Source organism: Atta colombica, unplaced genomic scaffold (assembly GCF_001594045.1).
Source record: "Atta colombica isolate Treedump-2 unplaced genomic scaffold, Acol1.0 scaffold146, whole genome shotgun sequence".
Lineage (NCBI taxonomy): Eukaryota > Metazoa > Arthropoda > Insecta > Hymenoptera > Formicidae > Atta > Atta colombica.
Window position 1 is genome coordinate 358,612 of NW_017259235.1, and position 23,812 is coordinate 382,423.

Below are 23,812 nucleotides of genomic sequence, written 5' to 3' on the forward strand. Positions count from 1 at the left end.
ACATGCAATATTTCTCTAAGATATATACTAACTTTCAATTCGTTATATTTGTAACATTGTTGCTTCTTGTCTTGTGTAACTACATGAAATGCTGTTTTAAGTGCTACCTTTGCGTCTATTATTGTACGTATGATATTTCATTGAGTATCTGTTCTAGTTTCTAAAAAAAAGAAATTTATTGACGGATTACCGCAGTTGCTAATAAAGTAACTCTCAATGCTCCTCGCTCAGTAAAATTACAAATCAACTTAACAGAGATCCTACCCTGATTTGATTCAAGAAGCTTTTGTTGCAGATCTGCAATTTGTATGTTACGCAATTCTATGAATTCAGTAATAATTGCAAGCTCCTTTTCCGGATCGTTATTTTTTTTAAGTTGCTCCAATTGATATACTAACGAAGCTCTATCTTGCATCAGTTTTTCAAGAGAATAATCTGCTTCTATGATGGCCATTAATATTTCCATTTCTTGAGTGATCCAAGTTTTTATCTCTTCTTCACTAATGATCTTCTTTTCTTGTTGCATCGCCTTTTTCTGCATCTCCAAAGCACCCTGCCATAATAAATCATTCAGTTTAATAGCTCGCGTAGCAGAAATGTCATTATGAAATGCCAACATGTAATAGGCCTATCACTAGACAGAATAAATCATAGGTGCATTCCATTTTGCGGAATCTATAGCGTTTGTAAGCATTATTTAACATTTATATATATAATAGACAGCAAGAATGAAATAATGCTTACAATGAAAACTGAACACACCTATTGTCGGCAAAGAAACATACCTTTAATCTTTTGTTAACTGCAAAAGCTTCCTCCATTTTCCTTTTAAAAACATTCTCTATTTATTTATTATGTTGTATTTTCATGCGTATCATTTCGTAAGCACATTTATGATCCTGCGTTGTTAATTTAATAATTTCCTTTTCCTTGGATTGTTTCCACTTTGTAAAATTATTTGCATCGTTGCGCATCTGTCTGATAAGCTTGACTCGAGCCTCTTTTAACGATTGTATCTCATTGGAGAGAGTTTTAATTCTTTGATCTTGCTTCTCTTTTGCTTTGGTTATCTTGTTCTGTTCCATGCATCTACGTATCAATTCTGCTATCTTTTTTTCCAGTTCTTGCACTCTTTTACGATGCGTCTCAGCCAATCTGTGCACAAAAAGCATTTAAATAAAGTATTAGATTCTGTCTACAATAGATGTAATAAGTCTTTTTAAGTTCTAAGCTATGAGATGTTAAGTCCTAAGCTATAAACTTTACAGTTGAGATTTGATTAGCTTACTTAAAGTTTATGTCTTAAGGTAAAAGATTTCTTAGAAAAATCTAGAAAAAAGTCATGTCAATTTCAAAAGCTCAGAACAAATGACTTGACAGTACACTTATCGATTAGTATCCATATTCTTTATAACTCTTAACGGCAGTTACATTATCATTATATACAGAATGTCCCAGAATGACCAGCAAATATTTCATGCGCAGGTAGAGCAGATTAAACTGAATCGAAAAGTCCTCTACTATTTTGCAATTTTCGCAATAGTTAACAAGATATCAATAACTAAATATTTTTTAATAATTTTTTACTCCAGTATTATCAACTTTACAAAAAAACAGCAAAAAACAAAAATTGTTTGTTTTCTCATTCTTGTTTTCAATTCTGAGAATTTTTTCAGAATTTTTTAGTATCGCATTTTCTCTTCTATTAATAAAAAAAAATAATTGCCAATAAGAAAATGCAATATTAAAAAGTTGATAAAAAATTCTGAAAAAATTTTTAGAGCTCTATAAGAAGAAAATAAACAATTTTTGTCTCTTATTGTTTTTCTGTAAAGTTGATAGTACTTAAGTAAAAAAATTATTAAAGACCAATATTCGATTTTTAAGTAATTGATATCTTGTTAACTATTGCAAAAATTGCAAAATGATAAAAGACTTTTCGACTCAGTTTAATCCGCTCTACCTGCGCGAAATATTTACCGATCATTCTGAGACATCCTTACACACACACACACACACACACACACACACACACACACACACACACACACACACACACACACACACACACACACACAAAATAAAAAAAGCCAATATTAAGATTTTATAATAAAAAAAAAGCTGATACTGTATCGTTATCAAGAGTCAACTCTTAGTCGGCGGATCTTGGATTCGATCCCTCTCACATATATTATTTTCGATTCACATTTTACGTAAGATAAAGGCATAAATAGGCGCAGAGTGGTTCGCCGCTCAATGCGATTGACTCGTGATCTGTGGCTCCGGGTTCAATCCTACCTGCGCCCCACATATATAATTTTTCGCGTTCGCCTTTCGGATTCGGCGTTAAACTGTAGGTCCTTTCGGGTATTGACAAACACTAAGGAATAAGAATGCAAACTACTACCAAATACAAAAATATAAGCAAGCCTCTGCTCCCCGAAGAAGCTAAAAAGTTAAAAATTGATACGCATGATACTGTGATTCCTCAAATGAGATCAAAAAATTCAGGGAATGTACTAAGAGGCACAAATAATCTTTGTATTTGTAAAAACTGAACTTACTAAAAAGATAAATAGAGAAGCTAGGCAGCAAAAAAGTACTCTAAAATGACTTACTTAGAACTGACATTGTGAATATGAACCGCTTGTAAATTCTCCTCTTTTTCCGCATGTAACTGTTTAATTTCTTGTTTTATCTTCATGACATTTCTACGACTTTCAGCGATTTCTTGCGTTATATGTTTCAATAGTTCCGACACAAAGCTTTCTTTGAATGCTAATTCCTTATTAATAGTTTGGATTTCGTTATTTCGTTCTGTTTGTCATAATGCGTGTTCCTCGTCCTTTTTAACAAAGTAATCTAAATTATCCTCGATGTCGTTCAATTCCTCTGTACATATATATTCTATATCTTCTTCCGTGTGCATGACACAATGTTTGGAGTTGAATATTTTATGATTTATAAGTTCTTCGAATGCTTTCTTCTCGTTATTTTGGATATCTAAGCGCATAAAATAACATCAAATTAAAGACTCAAAGTTTGTAATTTATAAAAAAATAATTAATGCAATGTTCACACACAAAAAAATTCACCTAACATCTTTTCATATATTTACTTTTAATTTATTTCGCTTTTCATCGATTTCGGGACAAGAATCGAAATCTTGTAAAACTTGCTTGAATTCATCAAGTAATAACGATATAGTAAATCTGATTTTTTCCCGAACTTGTTCAGCCATCTCCGCTCGTTCGTGCATAACTACGATTTCTCCTAAATTCGAATTCAACTTTTCCATCATATCTCTAAACTTTTGTTGTAATACGCTATATCTCTCCTCGAATGCCTCGTACCTCCTCATATGCCTTCGGACATGTTATGCCAAATTTCTGATTCGCAAGAGCCAGCCGCAGTTCTTGTACTAATGTGATCAACCGATTGATCTCTGCTACTTCCGGATCTTGGTTCACAATTGGCTTATTCTTTATCTTGCATGCGCGATCCGCATATCTCAATGTACTAAGAGTTTCGTTCAAGTTATAATCTACAAATATTTTCATAAGTTTTCATAAGTTGATAGATGTTGAATATATATTAGAATATAAGTAGGCACAATTACTTAGACAGACGAGGGCATAGAAGAGAATAAGAGTGTCCGAATACCAACCAGCAAGACTGACACAAGCAATCATAAGAGTCATGGAATTACCACCCAAGGAATCTTGCAACAATCTTGTAAGTTTATTGTAAGTTTATTATCTCTGTATCCGATATATGTTCCAGAGGCATCATCACCAAGTTGTGAAATAACATTCTCCAAAGCCAATAATCCCTTGTTTATATTCACACTTTCTTTAAATCGTTCTCCAATTGTTCGAGTTTTTTTACTACGTTCGGAACCCGCTAAATCAACCAAATGAAATTTCGCCACTGTCGCTGTATTCCTGTTTGAAAAGTCGAATTATTTCCATTCTCACACATTTAGTGTCGCAAGCTAGAATAATAGAATAAAAAACAATAGTAGGAAGCAATATTAGAAAGCAACAATTATTCACGGATCATCTTTCTTTTGCTGATGTATACATAATGTAAATATAGCATGACTATGACTGCTATGTGCATTCATTGCGGTTGCACCCGTTATGCGACCCAGGGAACCTTGGGCCAAACATTTTAACGTTTCTCGAGCATCTTCAACTGGTTTCTCGTTTATACCGACAATTCTTATATTTTTATCGTCCTCTCTAATATCTACAATGGATTGGTTTTTCTGCTTATCAGACAAAAGATCATACAATTGTTCTTGATACAATTCCATGAATGAAACTACTTTGAAATTCCAATCTTTCTTAGATTTAATTAGATTTCAAATATATCATATACAGCTCTTGGTATAATACCCTTCTCTTCCACACCTGTATAATTGGTACCCATGGAATGGGTTTTGCCACTTCCAGTCTGTCCATATGCTAATATTGTAACATTATAGCCTACAAAATTATTTATCTTTAATGTAATACAAACGCAACATTGTATCTAAAAAATATAAAGATTTGAAAAAATATGAAATATTTACCTCGAAAAATATTATCTATGAGTTGTTTAATCGCTATGTTATAAAAATCTTCCTGTCCAATGTGAGGAGGAAACGGATAATTGTATGTGAACACTTTGTCAGTATTGCGTATACAGACTTGCGGTTCTCCAAGTGTAACATCTAAACATGTTTGGCAACCTTTTTCAAGTTCATTGTCTATTAATGGACGGATACATAGAGAAACGCTAACCGTACTATCACACATCTGCAATAACAATGTTACATTAAATATACATTAAATAAATTGGAAATACAGCATAGAGGCATTATATCACATCCATTATACCGTTATTATATATTTAACAATATTTTTTGAGATTCATACACAATTCACATTTTAATGAAAAATAAAATTATTTTTGAGTTATCAAGACAATATATATACAAACACACATCCGTTTATTCAATACATAAGAGTTAAACTTGAAAGTTCAATTTAAGATAAATACATACAATTATTAAAAGTAATATCAGAAGTTAGTAATAAGATTAAGAATATATGCTGTAATTCATAGAAGTTGAAAGCTTTTAAACATCAACCAATAAGTGGAGTCTTAAAAAAAAAAACATTTACACATTTTGTTATGCCAATAATATCAAATATTCGTCTAAACATTCATAACACCTTGTCTGGCTGTGCAACTTTCAATATTTCTAAGTCTCAAATGGAGGGATTCAGTCAATAGGATGTCTCTTTTGTCAAATAAAAATAACCACATCCATTAATAAGAAAAAAGATTTTACAAGAAAAAAAGAATTTATAAGAAAATTACTTTAATTACATTTATATTCTTTTTAAAACGAGAATCGTTGCACAAATTTTGTTATTATTGGATAGTTAAAGTACCTACTTTTACAAGATTATCAAAAATTTTTTACGGTATAATGAGTGTGATATAATGCCTCTATGCTGTATTTCTAATTTATTTAATGTATATTTAATGTAACATTGTTATTGCAGATGTGTGATAATATGGTTAGCGTTTCTCTACGTATCCGTCCATTAATAGACAATGAATTTGAAAAGGGTTGCCAAACATGTTTAAATGTTACACTTGGAGAACCGCAAGTCTGTATACGCAATACTGACAAAGTGTTCACATTATCGTACTTACCGTTCATACAATCTCTCGACTCACCATCGGAATATAAAAAAATCTAAAAAAATTATAGACAACTCACGGAGAACTACGAGACATCATATATATATTTCTTCTTTTAGTAATATCTAATTATTTAGTTTATAATTAGTTATACCAGCCTACCTTTCAGCGAAGGTCAATACAATTAAATATTACGCACATATGTGTAACAAAAGTTTTCCGACTTCAAACTGTTGACAACACGCGGGCTGCTTTCCGTTTCACATGGTTTCACGCATGATACAACATTTATCCTTGTTTAACATTCAGTGAATAACAAGGATAAATGATGCATCATGCCAGAGACAAAACCGCATGCGCTGATCATGCGCATCATGCTAGATGCAGCCACGGTATTGACATTAAGGCGTCTTTACATGGTGACGTCAAACGTTAATAATTTTACTGAAATTGAATTTAATGTACGAGATACGCTAATAGTGGAATCTTGTTTACACTGTATAATGTAAATATAAAAGACTCCGCACAAAATCGTAGGATTTTTTGGTCCTTGGTAAAATTGGCTAAAATTTTAGTACATATTATAGTCTTATCTTATTATAATCTGAAAATATACAAATCAAATTGAGATGTGAAGCAATTCTAATTTCCAATAGAATATATAGAAGGCAATAATAAGGATGTACTTTGCAAAAAATGGAAGTTTTAATTTCTTCCATTATGGCAACACTGATATCCACGCAACCCACGTGATCTCTACATATATATATCGATCGGCGTTCGATCGAAGTTAGTCGAATCAACTCAGTAATAAAATCTAGTTACTGGCTTTCTGTGACAAACAATTGGTAAATGACGCGAGCCTCTCTCGTGACTGTGTTGATGCTACTTTGCATAGCACGGAATATCCGTTCCCAGATTTACCAAAACATGTCGAGTCTCGCTGGCGTGCATTCTGTGGCGTACGTTACCGTGCCAGACGACGCAGTTGCAAAGAGATTAGCACGGTAAGAGTAACACTAGAAAATAATAAAAATTATTGTTATGCCTCGATGAGAAATGTTCCTTTAACGCGTTCTCTTTTTTTTTTCATAAAGAGGTCTAGTCGAAAACAAGCTCGCTGCCTGTGTTAACATCATCCCGCGACTCACGTCCATGTAAGTTTTTCTTGTATTTATTGTTCAATTTATATTTGGACTAGGATTGTGTTTAAAATAGTGATCTCTTTTTCATGTGTATCTAAATAAATACATGATTTGAAGGACATGTATTTACATTATCTGTGTATCTCAATATATGGTTGCACGTGTATTGAAATATACAGGTACCACGTGTTTAGCGTCCATATTATGAGCCGAAACTCAAGCCAGATCTCGAATCATGAACATTTCAGTAAACATTTGGGTAAATGTTTACTGAAAAGTCTCCAGTTCATTCAAATTTTGATAAAAAAAACTCAATCGATGTATTTTCTTATGAAAACGAAGAATCTAAAAAAAAACAAGTGTTGCTTTGTCCCGCGAGATATTTTAAATTAAAGTTGATGACTACGCAGATTAGGAAATCACGCAACACTGCTTCAAAACAAATTATCGGAATTTTAACCCATGTAAACAATGAGATGTGCAGACAGTAAGGCCGGATTCATACCTTGACGGAAAAGCAGAAAGCGGAAAAGCGGGAAGCCAATCGGATCAGCTTACAACTAATGTAGAACCGGTTTTAACTCTTAATAAACATGGTTTTTAACACCCTTGTATTAAATATTATTTGTAATATTACACATTATAATATACAGGATGATATAGTATAATATGTATATTATCCGTATATTATAAAAAACATTTTCCTATATAATAAATTATAGTTTTTTTTTAAGACAATAGCAATAACAAAATGCATTGTTTAAAATGTACTATAGCTTTAATTTATAGCCATTCTTGCACATTAAAAAAACATCACTTTCAGATAACTCAATAACTAAATTTTTGGACAGCCCACACTGAACTATTCTTCTTCTTGTAATTTCTTTCTTCTTTTGTAATTTGGAATGTCAACTTTAAGATATTGAAACATATTTTTGTTTTAGAGTTTTACATTTTTGTATGAAAAAGTATTTTTCTTCAATTACTACTTTAATAATATTTTTAATTACACTACTGTAATAATATTACAAATTAAATTAAATTGAGCAACAAGCAATTTTTAATAATTTGATGTTCAATCTATATTAGAAAGATGTTAATATGCTGAAAAACTATAAATAAACTGCCTCGATAGTCTAAAAGCTTAAGACTCGTATGAAATACAAAAAATCCGGTTTCAACTCCTGGCTAAGATAATTTTTTTTCGCAGTAAATTTATTTACAGTTTTTCAATATATAAACATCTTTTTAATAAAATGCCAGATCGAGCATCAAATTATTAAATTGCTTATCAATTTATGATACTATAATAATTTGATTGCGTTTATAAGTCTGGAAATCCAACTTGTCGCGTAGTTCAAATGATTAAATACGATATAAATGCTTGTACATAGTGTGTGTGTGTGTATATACATATAAAAAATTCACATTTCCAGATAGCCAAACGTACAGCATATTGTGCAAACTAATGCATTACATATGTTGTTATATATTTGCTGTACATCATTTGTTGACATCAAAATAAGATACATTATAAATACAACAATGCTGCTTATATACGTAATCAATTATCAAAATTTTTAGAGTAAACTGTGAGCAATAGTGATACATTATGGGCAACATGACGGCAACATGTTAGCAATGAATAATTAATCGTTTTACCTTGAGCTTGTTGCTAACAAAATGCTGACAATATGACAATACGAGTTGTTATCAAGGATTCATGCTGACATATTGCCATCAATTAGCAAGAATTCGAATTGAGTTCAATGCGAATATACATAATGCTGTCTCACTTTGTCTTGAGTTTGTTGAAATTGGTTGCTGTCAGCAAATACACTTTCTATATGCAGTGTATTTAGCTATCTGATTGAATTATTTAAGCATTAAAGATCCAGTTTCGATCATTATAGAGGCTTTAAATTCTTACTTTATGGCATTTATAGAAACAATTTATGGTTTATCAAAGTCTACATTCTTGGTTGCATTATAGATTGTACTAAAAGCTTCCATCTCGCTTATATATTTTTATTTCAATACTTAATACTAAAATTAGGTATATTAACAATTATACAACTTAATTATTTCTTTCTATATTATGTTATCCAATTTATATAATAATTTATACATTGTTTGTGTCTTATGCACATGAAAAAGACTTGCATAAACTTTAACGTAAAAATTTTATTTAAATGTAATCTTGAAATATACAGCACAATCCTAGTTTAGACAGATCGAAAAATTGTTTCTCCAATAGTCTTAGGGAAAACTTCAATCTGTCAAAGACTTTTGATTAAAGAATAAGTATTATATTACCTTCACAGATACGAATGGGAAGGAAAGATACAAGAAGAGTCTGAACTTTTGCTGGTAAGAAAGATTTATCAAATTTTGTATACATTCAGTCATGCAAATATAAAATTATTATTGATCATCTGTCTACGCTATAGATGATAAAAACTAGGACGGAGAAAGTAAATGCTCTAACAAAATATGTCAAGTGAGTTGAATGTATGACTAATATATCTATTTTAAAAATACATCAATGTTTATAACTTGATCTTTTTCAGAGAAAATCATCCATATACAATTTGCGAAATAATCTCTTTGCCCGTAAGTTAATTTGCGCATTTTATTCTGCTGGAATAGCTTCGTAATACTTTTATACAGTCGAGGAGGAGAAAAAAATTGAGACAAAACAATAATTTGATAATGAATAATATAATTGGATGAATACATTGGAATACAAGGCACATAAACTGTATGATTAAAGACACAACTACTTAAACATTTATATTTTAGATACAAAATGGAAACAGCGATTATCTGAAGTGGATCAGCGAAGTGGTACCATCGCTTGATAAAACCGCTTAAAATAATTAAAATATATATATTCATAATAATGACTATGTTTACACGACATCTTTAATCGGATTTAATAACATCTGTAGTTTATAAAATTGACCAATCATATCTATTCTTGTGAAGAATGGAATGATTGGCCAGTTTTATAACTGCGGATGTTATTAAACCTGATTAAAAATGTGTCATATAAAGGTAGTCAATAATTCATTGATAAGATTGAGATTGGTAAAAACTTCCGATAACCAACTCCCGATTCATTATAAAACTCCGGTAAGAATAAAAAAGAAACTAATCATAACATGCATGTAATAAGATAATATATAGAATGTAACACTTCTGTTAATTATTATATATTACACAAACAGACAAGAATTTTAAGATCCAGAAACGACAGTATATAATCCCCAAAATTTTTGGCATGCTAAAATCAAATCCGTAGCCCAAATTGCTCCATCATGTCAGGTTTCCAAGATATTTTAAGCTAAAAGTGCTAAAAAGGCCTATTTTGGGCACCTTTAGATTTAAATTTCTCGTAAACGTGATATGATGGAGAAACATGGGTCGAATTCAGCAAAAAAATTACGAAAATCACTTATAATTATATATAGATCAGCTCAGTAAAATAAAAAAAAAACAGATATATTGTAGGAGAGTATGTTCACCAGCCTCAAGGCACCTACAAATGATATGGCCAATGTATAGGCTAACGTTATACTATTCCCTAAATATTGATTACATACTGTTGTTTCTGAGTAAAAAAAAAGATGTTTTTTGGCCTGTGTTATTAGACATTCATCAGTCTGCAGTTTTATGCACATATAATATTGTGTACCTTCATTACTTATCATGTACTTATGTTATAAAATTTAATTTTTACATAGTATTTTTCAAGTAAAATACACCAAACCTTCCTACATGATAACCTCTCTTAAGTTAACAATTCTACTTATCAGTAAAATCAACTCAAACTTTTTGAATATATTTAGTACTTTTTTGTATCATTATATATATTTATATAAGAATATATTTTGTACTAATTTGTACTGTTAAAAGTAATTTTGTATTAATTCAATCCTATTAATTTCTGATCATAATCTTCTTTTTTTTTATTTTAAAGTGATCCTGCCAACTTGATAATCACTTTTTTCGAAATATGCATAGAGAGGAAGTGCGCCCAGTCGGACCTAAGGTTTTCTCAAAATTGGAAAGAATCGAAAATGAGAATCAGTAATGGCCTTAGTTTACATCGTGCACTTGATACAGGTATTATAATTAATCATTTTGAAGCATGTTATATCAATATATTGGTCTGGGTCTAAGAAATTGACTAATCACAATCTAATGTGAGGAGAAAAATTGGCTATGATTAATCAATTTCTATAGCTTGAGGCTTAAAGTTTAAGTTTTATATCTTAAAATCTTATTGTAGACACTGCTTTAGCCCGTATCTATAATAGATTTTTAAGCCTTAAGTTAAGAAATGGATGAATCAAAATTAATTATTCTCCTCATATTCGATTCTAATCGATCAATTTCTTACGGTTTAAGGCTTAAAACACTTATTGTAGATCCGGGCTTAACCTCTTTCAACTTAAGATCTTTTAAAACAAAGTTGTGAACCGAGACTTATATTTCACAAAGACAAGATATTGACGTTCGGTACAGGACAATGTCCCAGGATATTGAACGCACTTCCTCTAATACAAAATTATATAAATTACACTCAAAGAAAAGTACAGCAGAAAAATTAGAAAAATTTATGAAACTTCAAATGCTCGTAACTCAATAAATAATTATGATACAGAGGATTATGATTCAAAAAACAAAAATTAAGCTTGAAGTCTATATTTTAAGAAACTTCTAATACCGATTGAGTGGCATCAATAATTTTCCAATGGCCGATGATAGAGTGAGGACCTGCAAAATTATCAAGTAGATCTCCTATTTCTGGAGTTGCACCTCTGTATCATAATTACTTACGAGCATTTGAAGTTTCGTAAACTTTTCTTCTGTATCGCTTTTTTTTTGATTGAGTGTATTAATCTACAAATTAACACATAAAAAGTACTAAATATTCAAATAGGTTTAACTGAAATAATCCTATTAATTATTTTATCCATTCATTCATTCAATGGCACTACGATCCAAATCGAAACGCTGATGATCGAAGATATTTTTAATCACAAAGTGAAGTTCTTTTCGGCTTCTTAAACGCGAAAAATCATGCGCAGGTGAAATTGACCTGGATCTATAAATCTTGAGTATCAAGCTACTCGACGCTCTCAGCTTAACAGAATTACATAACATCAAAGTCTTACAATACTGACGTAAATGCTTGCTCTTATATAAAACATTGACTAATTTATTATTTATTTGATTTTCATACAAATAAAAAATTTATGTCGTACAGCATTTAAAATCTTGATTCAAAATAAAATTAATAACATTTTATCAATTGCTCTTATAAAAAGATACATTATAGTTTTTGTAAATTACATGTTTTTTGTAATTTATCAATTTTTACTTCTAGGTATTTTATTTCTGTTTTTTTTTGTGATTACCATGATCTAGATATATTATAAATATAAAAAAAAAATAATTTCCACACTGATAGAATTGTCAATTTTGTTCATCATAAAAATAGTATCAAAATTGTTTTGAAAACAATAAGAAATATAAAAAAAATATATATTATAATAAATTCGGCTATGAATATATATTTAATTATTAATTTATACAAATTAATAATTAAATATTGTAAGACACAATTTAATATTTGAAATTTATCGCGCACTTAGTACAGCGCTAATTCCCATAGCCGAATTTATTATAATATATTTTTTTTGTATATATCAGGGAATTAAGATTATCATTTTGTTTAAATAAAAAATATAAGATCGGCTCGCATAAAGGAGACACATCAGTGTCTCGTGTCATGCTTACCACCGAGACACTACCGTGTCTCCAGATAAATTGAGAATAATTTTAGAGTATAAATATTTAAAGTATATAGACTCCAAATTATTACAAACCAATTCAAGATCTAAATATATATGCACGATATTTAGAATTAAAATAAATGATAACATCAAATTTGATTTAAAATAAGATGAAAGAAAATTTAACTCTATGATCCGAACAAATAATATAAAATAAGCAAGTCAATATTAATAATTTAATAAAGACGATATTATCGTTCACCTTGATAACCAGGATAAATTAATAATAATGCAGATGATAATGTCTCATTGACCTTCATATCATAAGTATTACCTAGAGAGTATCGACATACAGGACAAAAATAAATCTCGGAAGCAAAACTCCGTTTTAAACATTTTAAACAAATGTTATGTTTACAAGGTGTCGTTACAGGATTGTAAAGTATCCCAAGACAGCAAACACATTTAAATCTACAAAATATAAAATTTTATTGTATCAAGTATCAGGTTGTGTCACTTAAAAAAATATTTAATACTTTATATAAAGCATATTACCTCTCTGAGACACAATCCAAAAAAGCAGGTTTCCCATTGATTAACGTTGCTCTACACTCATCCCATAATTTAGCATTTACTTTATCATTTTCTATTAAATTTTTCAATTTATCCTCCAAATCAAAAACTAACTTAGACTTCTTGGATTTCTTAATAGGAATACTGCCTTCTTCATCACTGTCACTGATGGATCGTTTCTTAGCTGAGATTTTTTTTTTCATATTATTTTCTTGATTCAGATATCCATCAGGATATAACATCTTTAGACCAAGAAATTCTATTCTCTTTTTTCCTTCTTTGGTCCACGGTGCAGGAGTAGGATCGTCTCTTCTTAATACATACTTCCATATAAGAAAACCGTTACTTGTGTCAGGATAATATTTCACTACTTTATATAAACCATCGTATCTGTGAGAGAATCAAAAATTGTTATCGAAGGATCGTTAAAGAGTGATATATTACAGATCTATAGGAGTAAAAATAATGTATTCGATGTACCTGTTACCTTCCTCCGGTGCATATTTACTAAATTTTCCTAATTTATAATTGCGTACAACTCGAACTGGTTTCCCATGTCTCCAATTATTCCCAGCCGACGCACCAATCTTTTCATTTATGGAAGCATTACAATTCTTAGCTAATGCCAAATTCATTCTTTGTAGTACCTGATTTTTGCTTTGTGAATTGGTTCTTTTGTTACCTGTTATCCATAAAAAATATAAATACAAATATGCTTGCCTGTGTACGTGCATTGAATATATATAGACACATTTTACAATTGGATTATGATAAGCAACAATTCTTTTTAAAATAATGAGAATAGGGCTACGAGTCAAGGTCTTGATGCTATATTATTAAAAAACAAATAGAAAGTTATTAAAACATATGTTTCGACCTCAATTGGGTTATTTTCAATGTTAAAACAATATAATGCAATTTAAAATTCAAACGGAATTAATTAATCACTGTAATTACTAGAACAAAAAATTATAAAAATATAACAGTATCATCTAAATTCATCGCTATGAATGTGAAATAAATTCGAAACAGACGTATCGTTTAGCGCCAGATGACCGTAGTCAAGGAGCACTCTTTTATATTTTTTATTATTTAACAATAAAAATAAAATAAAATAAAAAATAACTTCTAAATATATTATTAAATCACTTTGTACGGATGTTCTATAATAGAGCCAACGGGTATAATCAAAAGCGTATAGCACAAAGCACATTTTGTAATACAAAAATGACAATTAAGCAAATTATAAAGTTTAGTCTAAAAAATAATAGAGATCTAATGAAATTAATTTTAAACAAAATGTATTATGAATAACATGTCACAAAATAAAAAGTTGTATTAATTATTAAAAAAAATCTAAATTTTAGAGGAACAGTATAATATAAAATATAAAATAAATAATACCTCATGAATTGGTTGCAATCTATCGCAAATTTTTTTATTTAAAAAAAATATTCGAAAACGGTATATTGAATTGATTAGAAGAATTAACTTGATTAAAAAAATTATTTTTAATTTAGTATAGAATACCTGACAAATCTCTACCACCCGAGCCGCTGTATAAAAACTCATCACCGTTGTCGTAGTCCTCCGCATATCCACCCGACAAAACAATAGAATATGCACAATCATTTTCTCGTCCATGGATGCCACCTACGGGCGGTCTATGCACTCCCGCTTCCGAAACCTAAAGAGATCTCTTTTTCATATTCATTTGAAAGACAGATTTATCAAGATCAAGACATACGTGGAAGAAACTATATAGAATTAATTTTCTTTACCTGTATTCTAAACATCCAAGTAGTACCAACATCCACACCTGGAATTTCTCCACTATAATCAGAAGAAACAAGGCCGCAGACTTTTTGTCTCCCAACACAAGCCATTCCACCACCCCATTTTCGCTCCTTTTCAGAGCAGATAAATTTTTTTTTTGTCTTTTTCAATTTGTCTCCTGCCTATAATAAATAAATAGAATAATAACGACACTGATAATAAAAAATATGGCAAATTATCAATAAAAGTATACATGCCTTGACAATTTCGTTTTCATCGATTTTGCATCCAGGACAATACCAATCAGTTTCTTCTGGCAGTTTTAGAAGTGGTGGGTTCAGGCATTTCATATGAAACATACAATCGCACTCATCGCAAATCAAAAGTGTATCCTCTTCTTCTTTGCCTGCACAGATTTTACAGCCGCACTTTCGACATTCTTCATCAGGATTGTCCTCGCACTCATCACAATTAGGAACTGTAGGTCTGCGTTTGCCGTTACTCATCATTAATCGTTTGTCTTCTGCAGTTCTCTCTGTTAATAATTTGGGTGCTTCTATAGCGTATATCTCTTCTTTGACTCTCTTTCGAATGGAAAGAGCAGTATCGCTGTGTTCAAAGAAAAAATTAATACAAATCAAAATTTTTTTTGTGTAATTTTTGTACATTTTAAATTTTACACATTTTATTATTTTGCTGATATAGCAAAACAAAAATATACCTGTTGATATGCAATTGTCCAAACAACTCCCGTAATTTTCTTTTCGTTATTATATCAGTTACAGTGAAGTCATACCACAGTCCAATTTTCTCAGCATTATCCAAGTTATAATTAATCATGACTTTTTGACCAATGGATAATTCGTCAAATAATATAGAACGTTGTGCACGCGGTCGTATATATATTTCGGCTATATCGTCAGGGCACAATGTATTATCAAACTCCCATGATATTTTATAGAACATTTGAGCTTCTTTTTTATAAATATTTTCTATAATAGCTTCATACCAGGCACCAGTCTTGTCATACATGCAATCAACTGCATCACCAATTTTGTAATATAAACTCTCAGCTTTTTCTAAATTTGTTTCTAGTGCTTCTTTTTCTAATGCTTTTTCTTCGTTCACTTTTTCCTCTTTTGTATTTTCTTTGTCCTCAACATCATTTAGTAATGTCTTTATCATAAGCAATATGGTGTCATTAAATTTAATATTGTAATTAGCAAGATGATACCCACTTTCTAATTGTTTTCCAGAAAAAAATAATCGTTGAAAGTCCTTTTTAACATTCAGCTGTTTTTCAACTTCACACTGAATAATGAAAAACATCCATATAAATATATATTGTTAAATAGTATTTATAATCAAATCTTATATTTCAGAGAATATATAAATATTTCGAAAGGCGTTCAAATTGAAATTATAATTTATAACACTTCAACAGAATTATAAAATTAGGTACAAAGCAACCTGTATGTCTGATTCTGAATGATTTCAGAGAGTTACAAGTATTGTAGTAAAAAAATATGAATAATACATAGTAAATATTATTTAAGGCCATAATCACGCTACAGGTTGCAGGTTCTATTTTCACCAATCATGTCTCAATTAATCTGCACTTGCTGCATCATAAAATAGAACCAGCAATCATAACCGACAACCTATAGCATGATTATAACCTAATGTTAATTATTCTATTTAATGCTTTATAAAAAATGCTCAAAAATTTCTCCATTAACTTTGACAGACTTTCTAGCATGAAATAATAAATTAGTTGCTTTCAGAAAAAATCTATTATATTAAAGATTATCTATAATAAACAAGTTATTCTACATTATGAATTATAAATAAACATAATCCCTTTTTTACTCAGTGCACACTCAGGAAATGATTTTTTTCTACTGAATGCAGCCATTATTGTTTCAGATTTGTTGAAAAATATTTGACATTTTGCAGATGATATTGGAAGTATCAGTTGTCATAATTTTATTAGGTCCTGACCTCACACCATTGGATTTTTTTCTTTAAGAACAAATGAAAGACCTAGTCTATTGAAATTATCTGTGAAATTCCAAATATTTTTCAACAGTCTAGATACAATAGCTGACATGAACGATATTTATTGTTGTATTTAATGTATATTCTTATTATATTCTTACAATATAAATAATATGATAAACGATACCTTTAACTCTTCCACGGTGGTACATCTGGTAACTTTCAGCGATATCTTTTTCCCGTCTAAAGTTTTTAATTTAATAGACATATTAACTGAATGAAGTTTTCGTTGTTAGATAAGAGAAATAATCAGAATCGTAGAATGATGATTGGAATGAAGATCGAATTCTGGACGAAGATTAGAGGTTAAGATGAATACAAGACCAAGCTGAAATGTGAGAACACGTCATCCAAGACAAAAATGAAAGAATGAACGATGAAAAATACCAAATCACTTTTGCTTATGCACTTTGCGTATGCTGCTCTATCTATTCGTTGCCGTTATTTCAATCAGTTTGATGTGACGAGCAGTCATTGGATGTCATCAGACTTTGGCGGGAATACAGAAGCGGGAACAGATGTATCGCTATACAACTGATAGCGCCCTGGAGAGGGAGAAGTCGTTGGCAGATGTTGGAAGGAAGAGGGGGAAGAATCCTCCCCTCCCCTAATTCGATCGTAAAGCGGGAAGCATAAGGTTTGTTCATGTCCAACAAGCTCCAACATGCTCCAATATGTTCCTATCACAGCTCCTATACTCATTCTATCAAGCGCATTGGAATAAGTAAGAGCTGATGGTAGGAGCATATTCACAACATGTTCGTTCCAGCATGAAAAACAAATCTACAGACTCTTACATAACGCATAACACGTGCATAAGAAAATGTACCAATCAAAGTCCTTCGTTCCTTTCCATAAAATAAAGACCAACTTTGATTGGTTGGTTTTCTTATGTCTTATACATTATGCAAGAGTCTGTGTTCCCCGTTTAAACTTGTTTCAATGATAAAAAGGATCACTTGGTCAAAATTGACGAATGATATTCATTGACCTCTGTTAGGGGCTCCGCACAATAAAAGGAACAAGGAACAGAGAATAAGAATTTTAACTGATCTGTGCATTCCACAATACATGATTTCTGATGGATTGAAATTCTTATTCTCTGTTCTCTGTTCCTTTTATTGTGCGGTCTCTTAGGGTATATTCACACAAACTTACATAGCCGCATATAAAGAAAATTATCCAATCACATTTTACGTGCATCTATAGGAGAAATGCGATTTGATAATTTTTTTATATGAATACACCCTTACACGGCACGCTTAGATCCAGTTCCACCAATCGATTAAGCTTAATTGTCATTAACTGTCAACCGATCATTGGTCAACTAAATAACAGCAAACTCGATTGGTCAGTTTCATAGCTACGGATATTATTAAATACGATTAATGCCCGTCTGAAGTTTTCATTTTGAAATCAATGCTTCATATTGGCTGTCGCAACAAACTTGCGATCAGCTTGCATCTAATGTAGAAAGGGCTTTAGAGACCATCTTAAGTACAGTTTTAAGAAGTCACGAACCAATCAGATGGCCGTATTAACATCTTAAGACATTACTTAAGATGCTCTCGAAATAAGAACAGACTGTGGCTGATATTCATAGTCGGTATTCACAGTTCTTATTTTAAGATCTCAAATAATGTCGTAAGCTAACGCAACCTTCAGGGGATCGATTGTGGATTTTGAAAGGAAATGAAAAATGAGCAATACTAATACTACTATTGACCAATTAAATTATGAATATTTTAATAAATTCGCTTACTTTTGTAATTTTCACCTCATTTGAAGATATACATTCGACTCCTGATTGATCATGACTTCTTAAGACTGTACTTAGGTCTCAAATATAAAATCTGACTGTATAATATTGGTCATAGTGACTTTATTCAATGTTGGTAAAATGGAGCCATCTTGTATTAAGTAAAAGAGAGCGGAAGTCGTACAGGAAACGGCAGACGGCGCGGGCGCGAACGGCGGTAACCGGATGTATGTACGTCGGGTGTCGAAACAGCAATCCGACACCTGTCGACATCATCGAAACCGTTACCTAGGTGGGAGGTTCATACACCGCTCGCCATATTCGACCCGTCGTACGGCGGGAATAAATGCGCGCGGGTGCCGCGGATCGCGGTGCCGAAGCCGCGGCGCCGCGTTTGACGCTGCGAGTGCTTGTCGACGGTGACGCCGTCGGCCATGTTTGTTGTGTAGTTTCGGAGGGATGATAAGCGCACGCGACGGACGGCGTCGGAAGATTTTGAATGAGACGCGTGTGTAAGCCTCGGCCGCGTTACGTCCGTTCCGTGCCGGTGTGCGAGCGCGCCGGCCGCCGCCGACTCGTCGCGGAGTATGGTAAGCAATCGCTTTTCATTCTTTCCTCATGTCCGGCCGGCCCACCCACCGATTTTCGCGCGAATTTTCACCTGTCCCACGATTCCTTCGCTCACTGTGGTTCGTTGTCATCTCCGCGCCCCGTAACCCGTTACCCCTCCTACCGATCTTCATCACCGTCGCCATGCCGCGCCGTTACGATGCGATGCAACGTAACGTCATGTCGTATATTTTGAAAAATCCTTGTGCGAACAGAATAAGCAATCCTCCGTCAGATTCTAGAATTCTTTTAAGAATTCGTCGACCGGCATGTAATGTCTCCCGGCGAAACCGCCGCGACGCGAGGCGACGCGACGCGACGTACAGGCGGCGGGCCGCATGTAAATCGATATACGGCTCTCCGTACCGCGTATGTGTGTGAATGTGTATATTCGCGCGCGTCTGCACACGGACGTATCATACGTTCATACGCGGCATACGCATCGGGAACGTTGAGCGTGGGCGCCGTAAGAGGCGACTTGAATGTGTGTATGAGTGCCCTCACGCACACAGACGCGCTTCCGGAACGCCCCTTTTTATGAAACGATCGAACTTCTTTCCCGCGCGATCTTAGCCGGCGCGAAACATCCCGCGCGCTGATGTCTCGTGAGATCTCGGCTCTTTGAAATCTCCTCACAACCTGTGATTACTCTTGTCTTGCTTCTAGCTGCCGAACGCCGCGGCATCCACGACACTTGACAGATCCGAAAACGCTCAGGTCCAAATAAATAACGATTTCTGATATATTCACCCTTAATTATTTCGGAAAATTGCGAGAAAAATTGAAGATTTTAATAAATTTTTAAAAAAGAAATAAAATATTTTCTTTTTAAAAATAAGCATATTAAAATCTCCAATTTTTAATATATCCCAAAAAGATAATATTTCCCCCAAAAATATGATTTTTAGAAGCAAAGTAATTTTAATACATGTTTTATATCAAGCAGAACCTTGTTAGATATATGTTTTACTTATGTTTACATTATCTTTTTTCCTGTAAGAATTCTTCAAGTTTGGTATTGTACCATTTCAGGACACTTAACAACCTTGTTGAAATGTGGCTGAGAAGTGAACGGATTAGCAGGAGATTGCGTGGCCGTTTAAGTTTAAGCGGTGTAACGGCATCAAAGGCAACCGGTCAACGAGTGCAAGTTGCAAGAAAAGTACAACATATTAATAACAGTAGTCGAGTAATAACGTCAAATAAATGCAGCCGATTGAGTCAGTGGCGGCGTAGATCATCCAGTTTTTTAAAAGAAGTAAGTTAAATGTCTACTAAAGATAAAAGATTTAAAAGAAATTCTTGTTCGTGTCATACACACTATGATATCATGTGCTTTTGTACTCTCAACAGACTATTTTTACTTTTTTTTTATTCTATTAAAAAGATTGTTACTTTCGTAGGCTTGTAAAGAAAATGTTTTACACTTTGCCAAATCCACGCCTATTAGACGGGAAAGAGGACCTCGCAGAAGAAAATGCATAAAACGTTCGATGGTTACATCGACCCCTTTGCATCGTCCTCCACCAATTGACACAGTTATTGTAAGTTATTCTATGAAGATAGCTGTATCACTTATGTCCAATTTCTTCCTCTTTAGATAACTTTATCCAGGAGATATTTTGCACATTACAATGGAGATATCTCCTGGATAAAATTATCCGCAACTTATCTGAATGAAGAAATTGAGCATAAATTATAATGTAATATGTAATGTAATAATATTTTCTAGTCTGCTAAAAACGCGTCGCCATCTAAAGTTTCGGAGGAGTCCAAGGAAAATTGGAATGGCGGATCTACTCTGCCTCTTTTTTCGTCAGTAACGAATACAGACTCGCGAGGTTTGATGATACCGCCGGTACATGACTTGAAATCTTCCATACCAAGTGTATCTTCGCTGACGTGTCTAATGCCTCCGGTATCTCTAGGATCGCAGTCAGATCTCGCATGCTTGCTTGATGATGAGGGAAGCAAGAATAACGGTACTCGTATACTTACATATGCTTGTGTAATCAAATTAATCCTAATTTATATTTTTATGTTTTATCTTTCCCTTCCTTTTTTTTTCTTATAGATACTACACTATCATCATCGATACACTACTCCTCCTTATACGCGCATGCCGAAACTTCTGCAGAATATTACAGTTTGATGCACTCAACGTCGATATATAACGTCCGTACCACGTACAACTCATCCGACAAATACTTCCCGAACGGAGGAAAGTATTCGCTAATCGATAACAATGAAAACCGCAGTGATCTCCCAAAAGATCAATATGCTATTGAAACAGACCCAACAAAATATGAAACAACTGCTGGATATCCCAGTACAAAATACAGTATACCAGCAAGTATGTACAATATAAATCCTCATCATCCATCTGATACGAATGGCAATCTTAGTGACAAATATGATTCCGAGGACGTCGGCAGTCGTTATCACGAGGTTGAATACATGGAGGTGGGTAGCGAGGAGATAGTAGAATCTTGCGATGTAGAGAACATGGTTACTCAAGTTCAGGAAGATTGGGAGCCATTCGATCCTTATGTCTTCATCAAACACTTGCCGCCCCTTACGCCGGCGATGAGAGCGAGATGTCCGGCTCTACCACTCAAAACACGGAGTAGTCCGGAATTCAGTCTGGTCCTGGATTTGGTATGCTCGTTCAACACACTCGGAACAAGTACACATATACACGCAGATAAAAATCTTAACACATACATTTATTAGATATTATCTAAATATTTAAACACAAGTTCAAATCATGTTGTCATCCTATGTTATTTTTATTTTCTACAAGATAAAATTCATAACATTTCCGTATATATCTATATATATATATTTATAATATAAAAGCAATGATTAACAGCTACATTTATCTATGATCCTTTTGCAGGATGAAACATTGGTTCACTGCAGTCTACAAGAACTATCTGACGCGGCATTTCGCTTCCCAGTAGTCTTTCAAGACGTAACGTACACGGTATTCGTTAGAACGCGACCGTATTTCCGCGAATTCCTCGAACATGTCTCGTCGCTCTACGAGGTGATTTTATTCACGGCGAGCAAGCGAGTGTATGCCAACAAACTGATGAATCTACTGGATCCAACGCGAAAGCTAATCAAGTATCGCCTGTTCAGGGAACACTGTGTATGCGTTAATGGAAATTACATAAAGGACTTGTCTATCTTAGGCAGGGATCTATCTAAAACCGTCATTATTGACAACAGCCCACAAGCATTTGGATATCAGGTAACTTAATATAATATGGATTGTCATTTATATGTACGTTATTTATACATACATCTGATACGATCTCTTTCACTAATATAGAATATATATATTTAACCATGAAAACCATGTGTTTTATGTTACAGCTAGAAAATGGTATACCTATAGAAAGTTGGTTTGCCGATCGTTCAGATAACGAATTAATGAAATTATTACCATTTTTAGAAAATCTGGTAAACTGGGTAAGCTTTTATCACATATATTTTCTGATATATTTACTATTAGAAAACAATTATTTAGTAATTTTTTAAATTATTTTTATATTGCAGGGAGGTGACGTAAGGCCACGCATTAGAGAACAGTTCCGACTATTCAGCTTTCTACCACCGGATTAATTTAAATAGCGTACACACAAAATTTAAGGTTGTTGAGATATCTCGCAACCAACAAAAAAAAAGAAAAAATACAAAATATCTTAAAAGATACTGAATAGATAAATAATAGTTATTCCGCGATACGTAGCATAAGCCGCTATAATATAATACTTTACAATGTTTCACAAATGAATATATGCCTGTTGGTATATAGAGATGAAATTAAATACTTTTAGATTTTTGGAATTACCGTTCTGATTCATTGTTCACAAAAAAAAAGAATTTGTGAACAAAGGTGTTGTATATGTGCGATTTTGTTAGTACATTCGTTTAGATTTGAAGTCTAAAGTTTAAAAAAAAATGTCAAGAAAATATCAGTGAGCATAATAGTCTTGTGATTACTGTATAGTTTCTATTAATACTTCCAAATGAATACCAAGTCTCTCCATAACGTGATTGTACGACCTCTGTGTATATAATGAGACTCGTATCTTTTACGTACAAAATATTATTTCACAATTTATTATTACAATATAATATTTAAGAGCAATATATTTGTGATTAATAATTCATTAATTTTTTCTGTATCGTCAGTATGTGGAATTTATGATCTCTGTTTATCTTGCTATTTGAGATTTAAAAAATATTTTTTTAATTTTATTTTAAATCTTTTATTTTTACACATTTTTTCTTTCCTTCTTGATTATATATTTTATATTTTAATTATGATGAATTTCTTATATTTTTAAAGCAATTTTTTAATCTGTACATCTAGATTG

At 32.4% G+C, this 23,812-nt stretch overlaps 3 protein-coding genes and 1 pseudogene across 5 annotated transcripts; 2 read left to right on the forward strand and 2 right to left on the reverse strand.

Annotated features, from left to right (window-relative positions):
- LOC108685089 overlaps positions 1–4,802 on the reverse strand; it is a 6,568-nt pseudogene extending 1,766 nt beyond the window's left edge.
- Positions 4,803–6,350: 1,548 nt separating this feature from the next.
- LOC108685185 (protein CutA homolog) lies at positions 6,351–10,586 on the forward strand. Its single transcript, XM_018189866.1, has 6 exons — positions 6,351–6,707; positions 6,798–6,857; positions 9,170–9,215; positions 9,296–9,345; positions 9,416–9,458; positions 9,648–10,586. Exons 1-6 carry the CDS (start codon positions 6,553–6,555, stop codon positions 9,717–9,719), a joined length of 426 nt encoding a protein of 141 aa, XP_018045355.1. The 5' UTR covers positions 6,351–6,552; the 3' UTR covers positions 9,720–10,586.
- Positions 10,587–12,833: 2,247 nt separating this feature from the next.
- On the reverse strand, positions 12,834–17,583 carry LOC108685191 (E3 ubiquitin-protein ligase UHRF1-like). The gene is made up of 8 exons (XM_018189876.1): positions 17,184–17,583; positions 15,720–16,309; positions 15,256–15,607; positions 15,004–15,180; positions 14,753–14,909; positions 13,703–13,904; positions 13,205–13,612; positions 12,834–13,120 (listed from the first exon to the last, which is right to left on the reverse strand). The coding sequence occupies exons 1-8, from the start codon at positions 17,262–17,264 to the stop codon at positions 12,901–12,903; spliced, it is 2,187 nt and encodes a 728-aa protein (XP_018045365.1). The 5' UTR covers positions 17,265–17,583; the 3' UTR covers positions 12,834–12,900.
- Positions 17,584–17,613: 30 nt separating this feature from the next.
- On the forward strand, positions 17,614–23,186 carry LOC108685190 (CTD small phosphatase-like protein 2). 3 transcript variants are annotated; one of them, XM_018189874.1, is made up of 8 exons: positions 17,614–17,693; positions 20,457–20,682; positions 20,828–20,968; positions 21,157–21,406; positions 21,499–22,082; positions 22,324–22,680; positions 22,806–22,901; positions 22,989–23,186. In XM_018189874.1, the coding sequence occupies exons 2-8, from the start codon at positions 20,479–20,481 to the stop codon at positions 23,052–23,054; spliced, it is 1,698 nt and encodes a 565-aa protein (XP_018045363.1). In that variant the 5' UTR covers positions 17,614–17,693; positions 20,457–20,478; the 3' UTR covers positions 23,055–23,186. The 3 variants fall into 3 exon arrangements, with proteins under 3 accessions (XP_018045363.1, XP_018045362.1, XP_018045364.1); XM_018189873.1 differs by lacking the exon at positions 17,614–17,693 and adding an exon at positions 19,089–19,405; XM_018189875.1 differs by lacking the exon at positions 17,614–17,693 and adding an exon at positions 20,089–20,141.
- Positions 23,187–23,812: the final 626 nt, after the last annotated feature.

What these genes read in the sequence shown, in the direction of transcription:
- LOC108685190 (XM_018189874.1), top strand. Translation starts at nt 20,479, where the DNA reads ATGTGGCTGAGAAGTGAACGGATTAGCAGGAGATTGCGTGGCCGTTTA. An exon ending in CATCCAGTTTTTTAAAAGAA is followed by an intron (nt 20,683 to 20,827) that starts GTAAGTTAAATG and finishes TTACTTTCGTAG; the next exon opens with GCTTGTAAAGAAAATGTTTT. An exon ending in CACCAATTGACACAGTTATT is followed by an intron (nt 20,969 to 21,156) that starts GTAAGTTATTCT and finishes AATATTTTCTAG; the next exon opens with TCTGCTAAAAACGCGTCGCC.
- LOC108685191 (XM_018189876.1), bottom strand. Translation starts at nt 17,264, where the DNA reads ATGTCTATTAAATTAAAAACTTTAGACGGGAAAAAGATATCGCTGAAA. An exon ending in ATGAAAACGAAATTGTCAAG is followed by an intron (nt 15,181 to 15,255) that starts GCATGTATACTT and finishes TATTTATTATAG; the next exon opens with GCAGGAGACAAATTGAAAAA. An exon ending in CTTGGATGTTTAGAATACAG is followed by an intron (nt 14,910 to 15,003) that starts GTAAAGAAAATT and finishes AGATCTCTTTAG; the next exon opens with GTTTCGGAAGCGGGAGTGCA.
- LOC108685185 (XM_018189866.1), top strand. Translation starts at nt 6,553, where the DNA reads ATGACGCGAGCCTCTCTCGTGACTGTGTTGATGCTACTTTGCATAGCA. An exon ending in GTTGCAAAGAGATTAGCACG is followed by an intron (nt 6,708 to 6,797) that starts GTAAGAGTAACA and finishes TTTTTCATAAAG; the next exon opens with AGGTCTAGTCGAAAACAAGC. An exon ending in GCGAAATAATCTCTTTGCCC is followed by an intron (nt 9,459 to 9,647) that starts GTAAGTTAATTT and finishes TTTATATTTTAG; the next exon opens with ATACAAAATGGAAACAGCGA.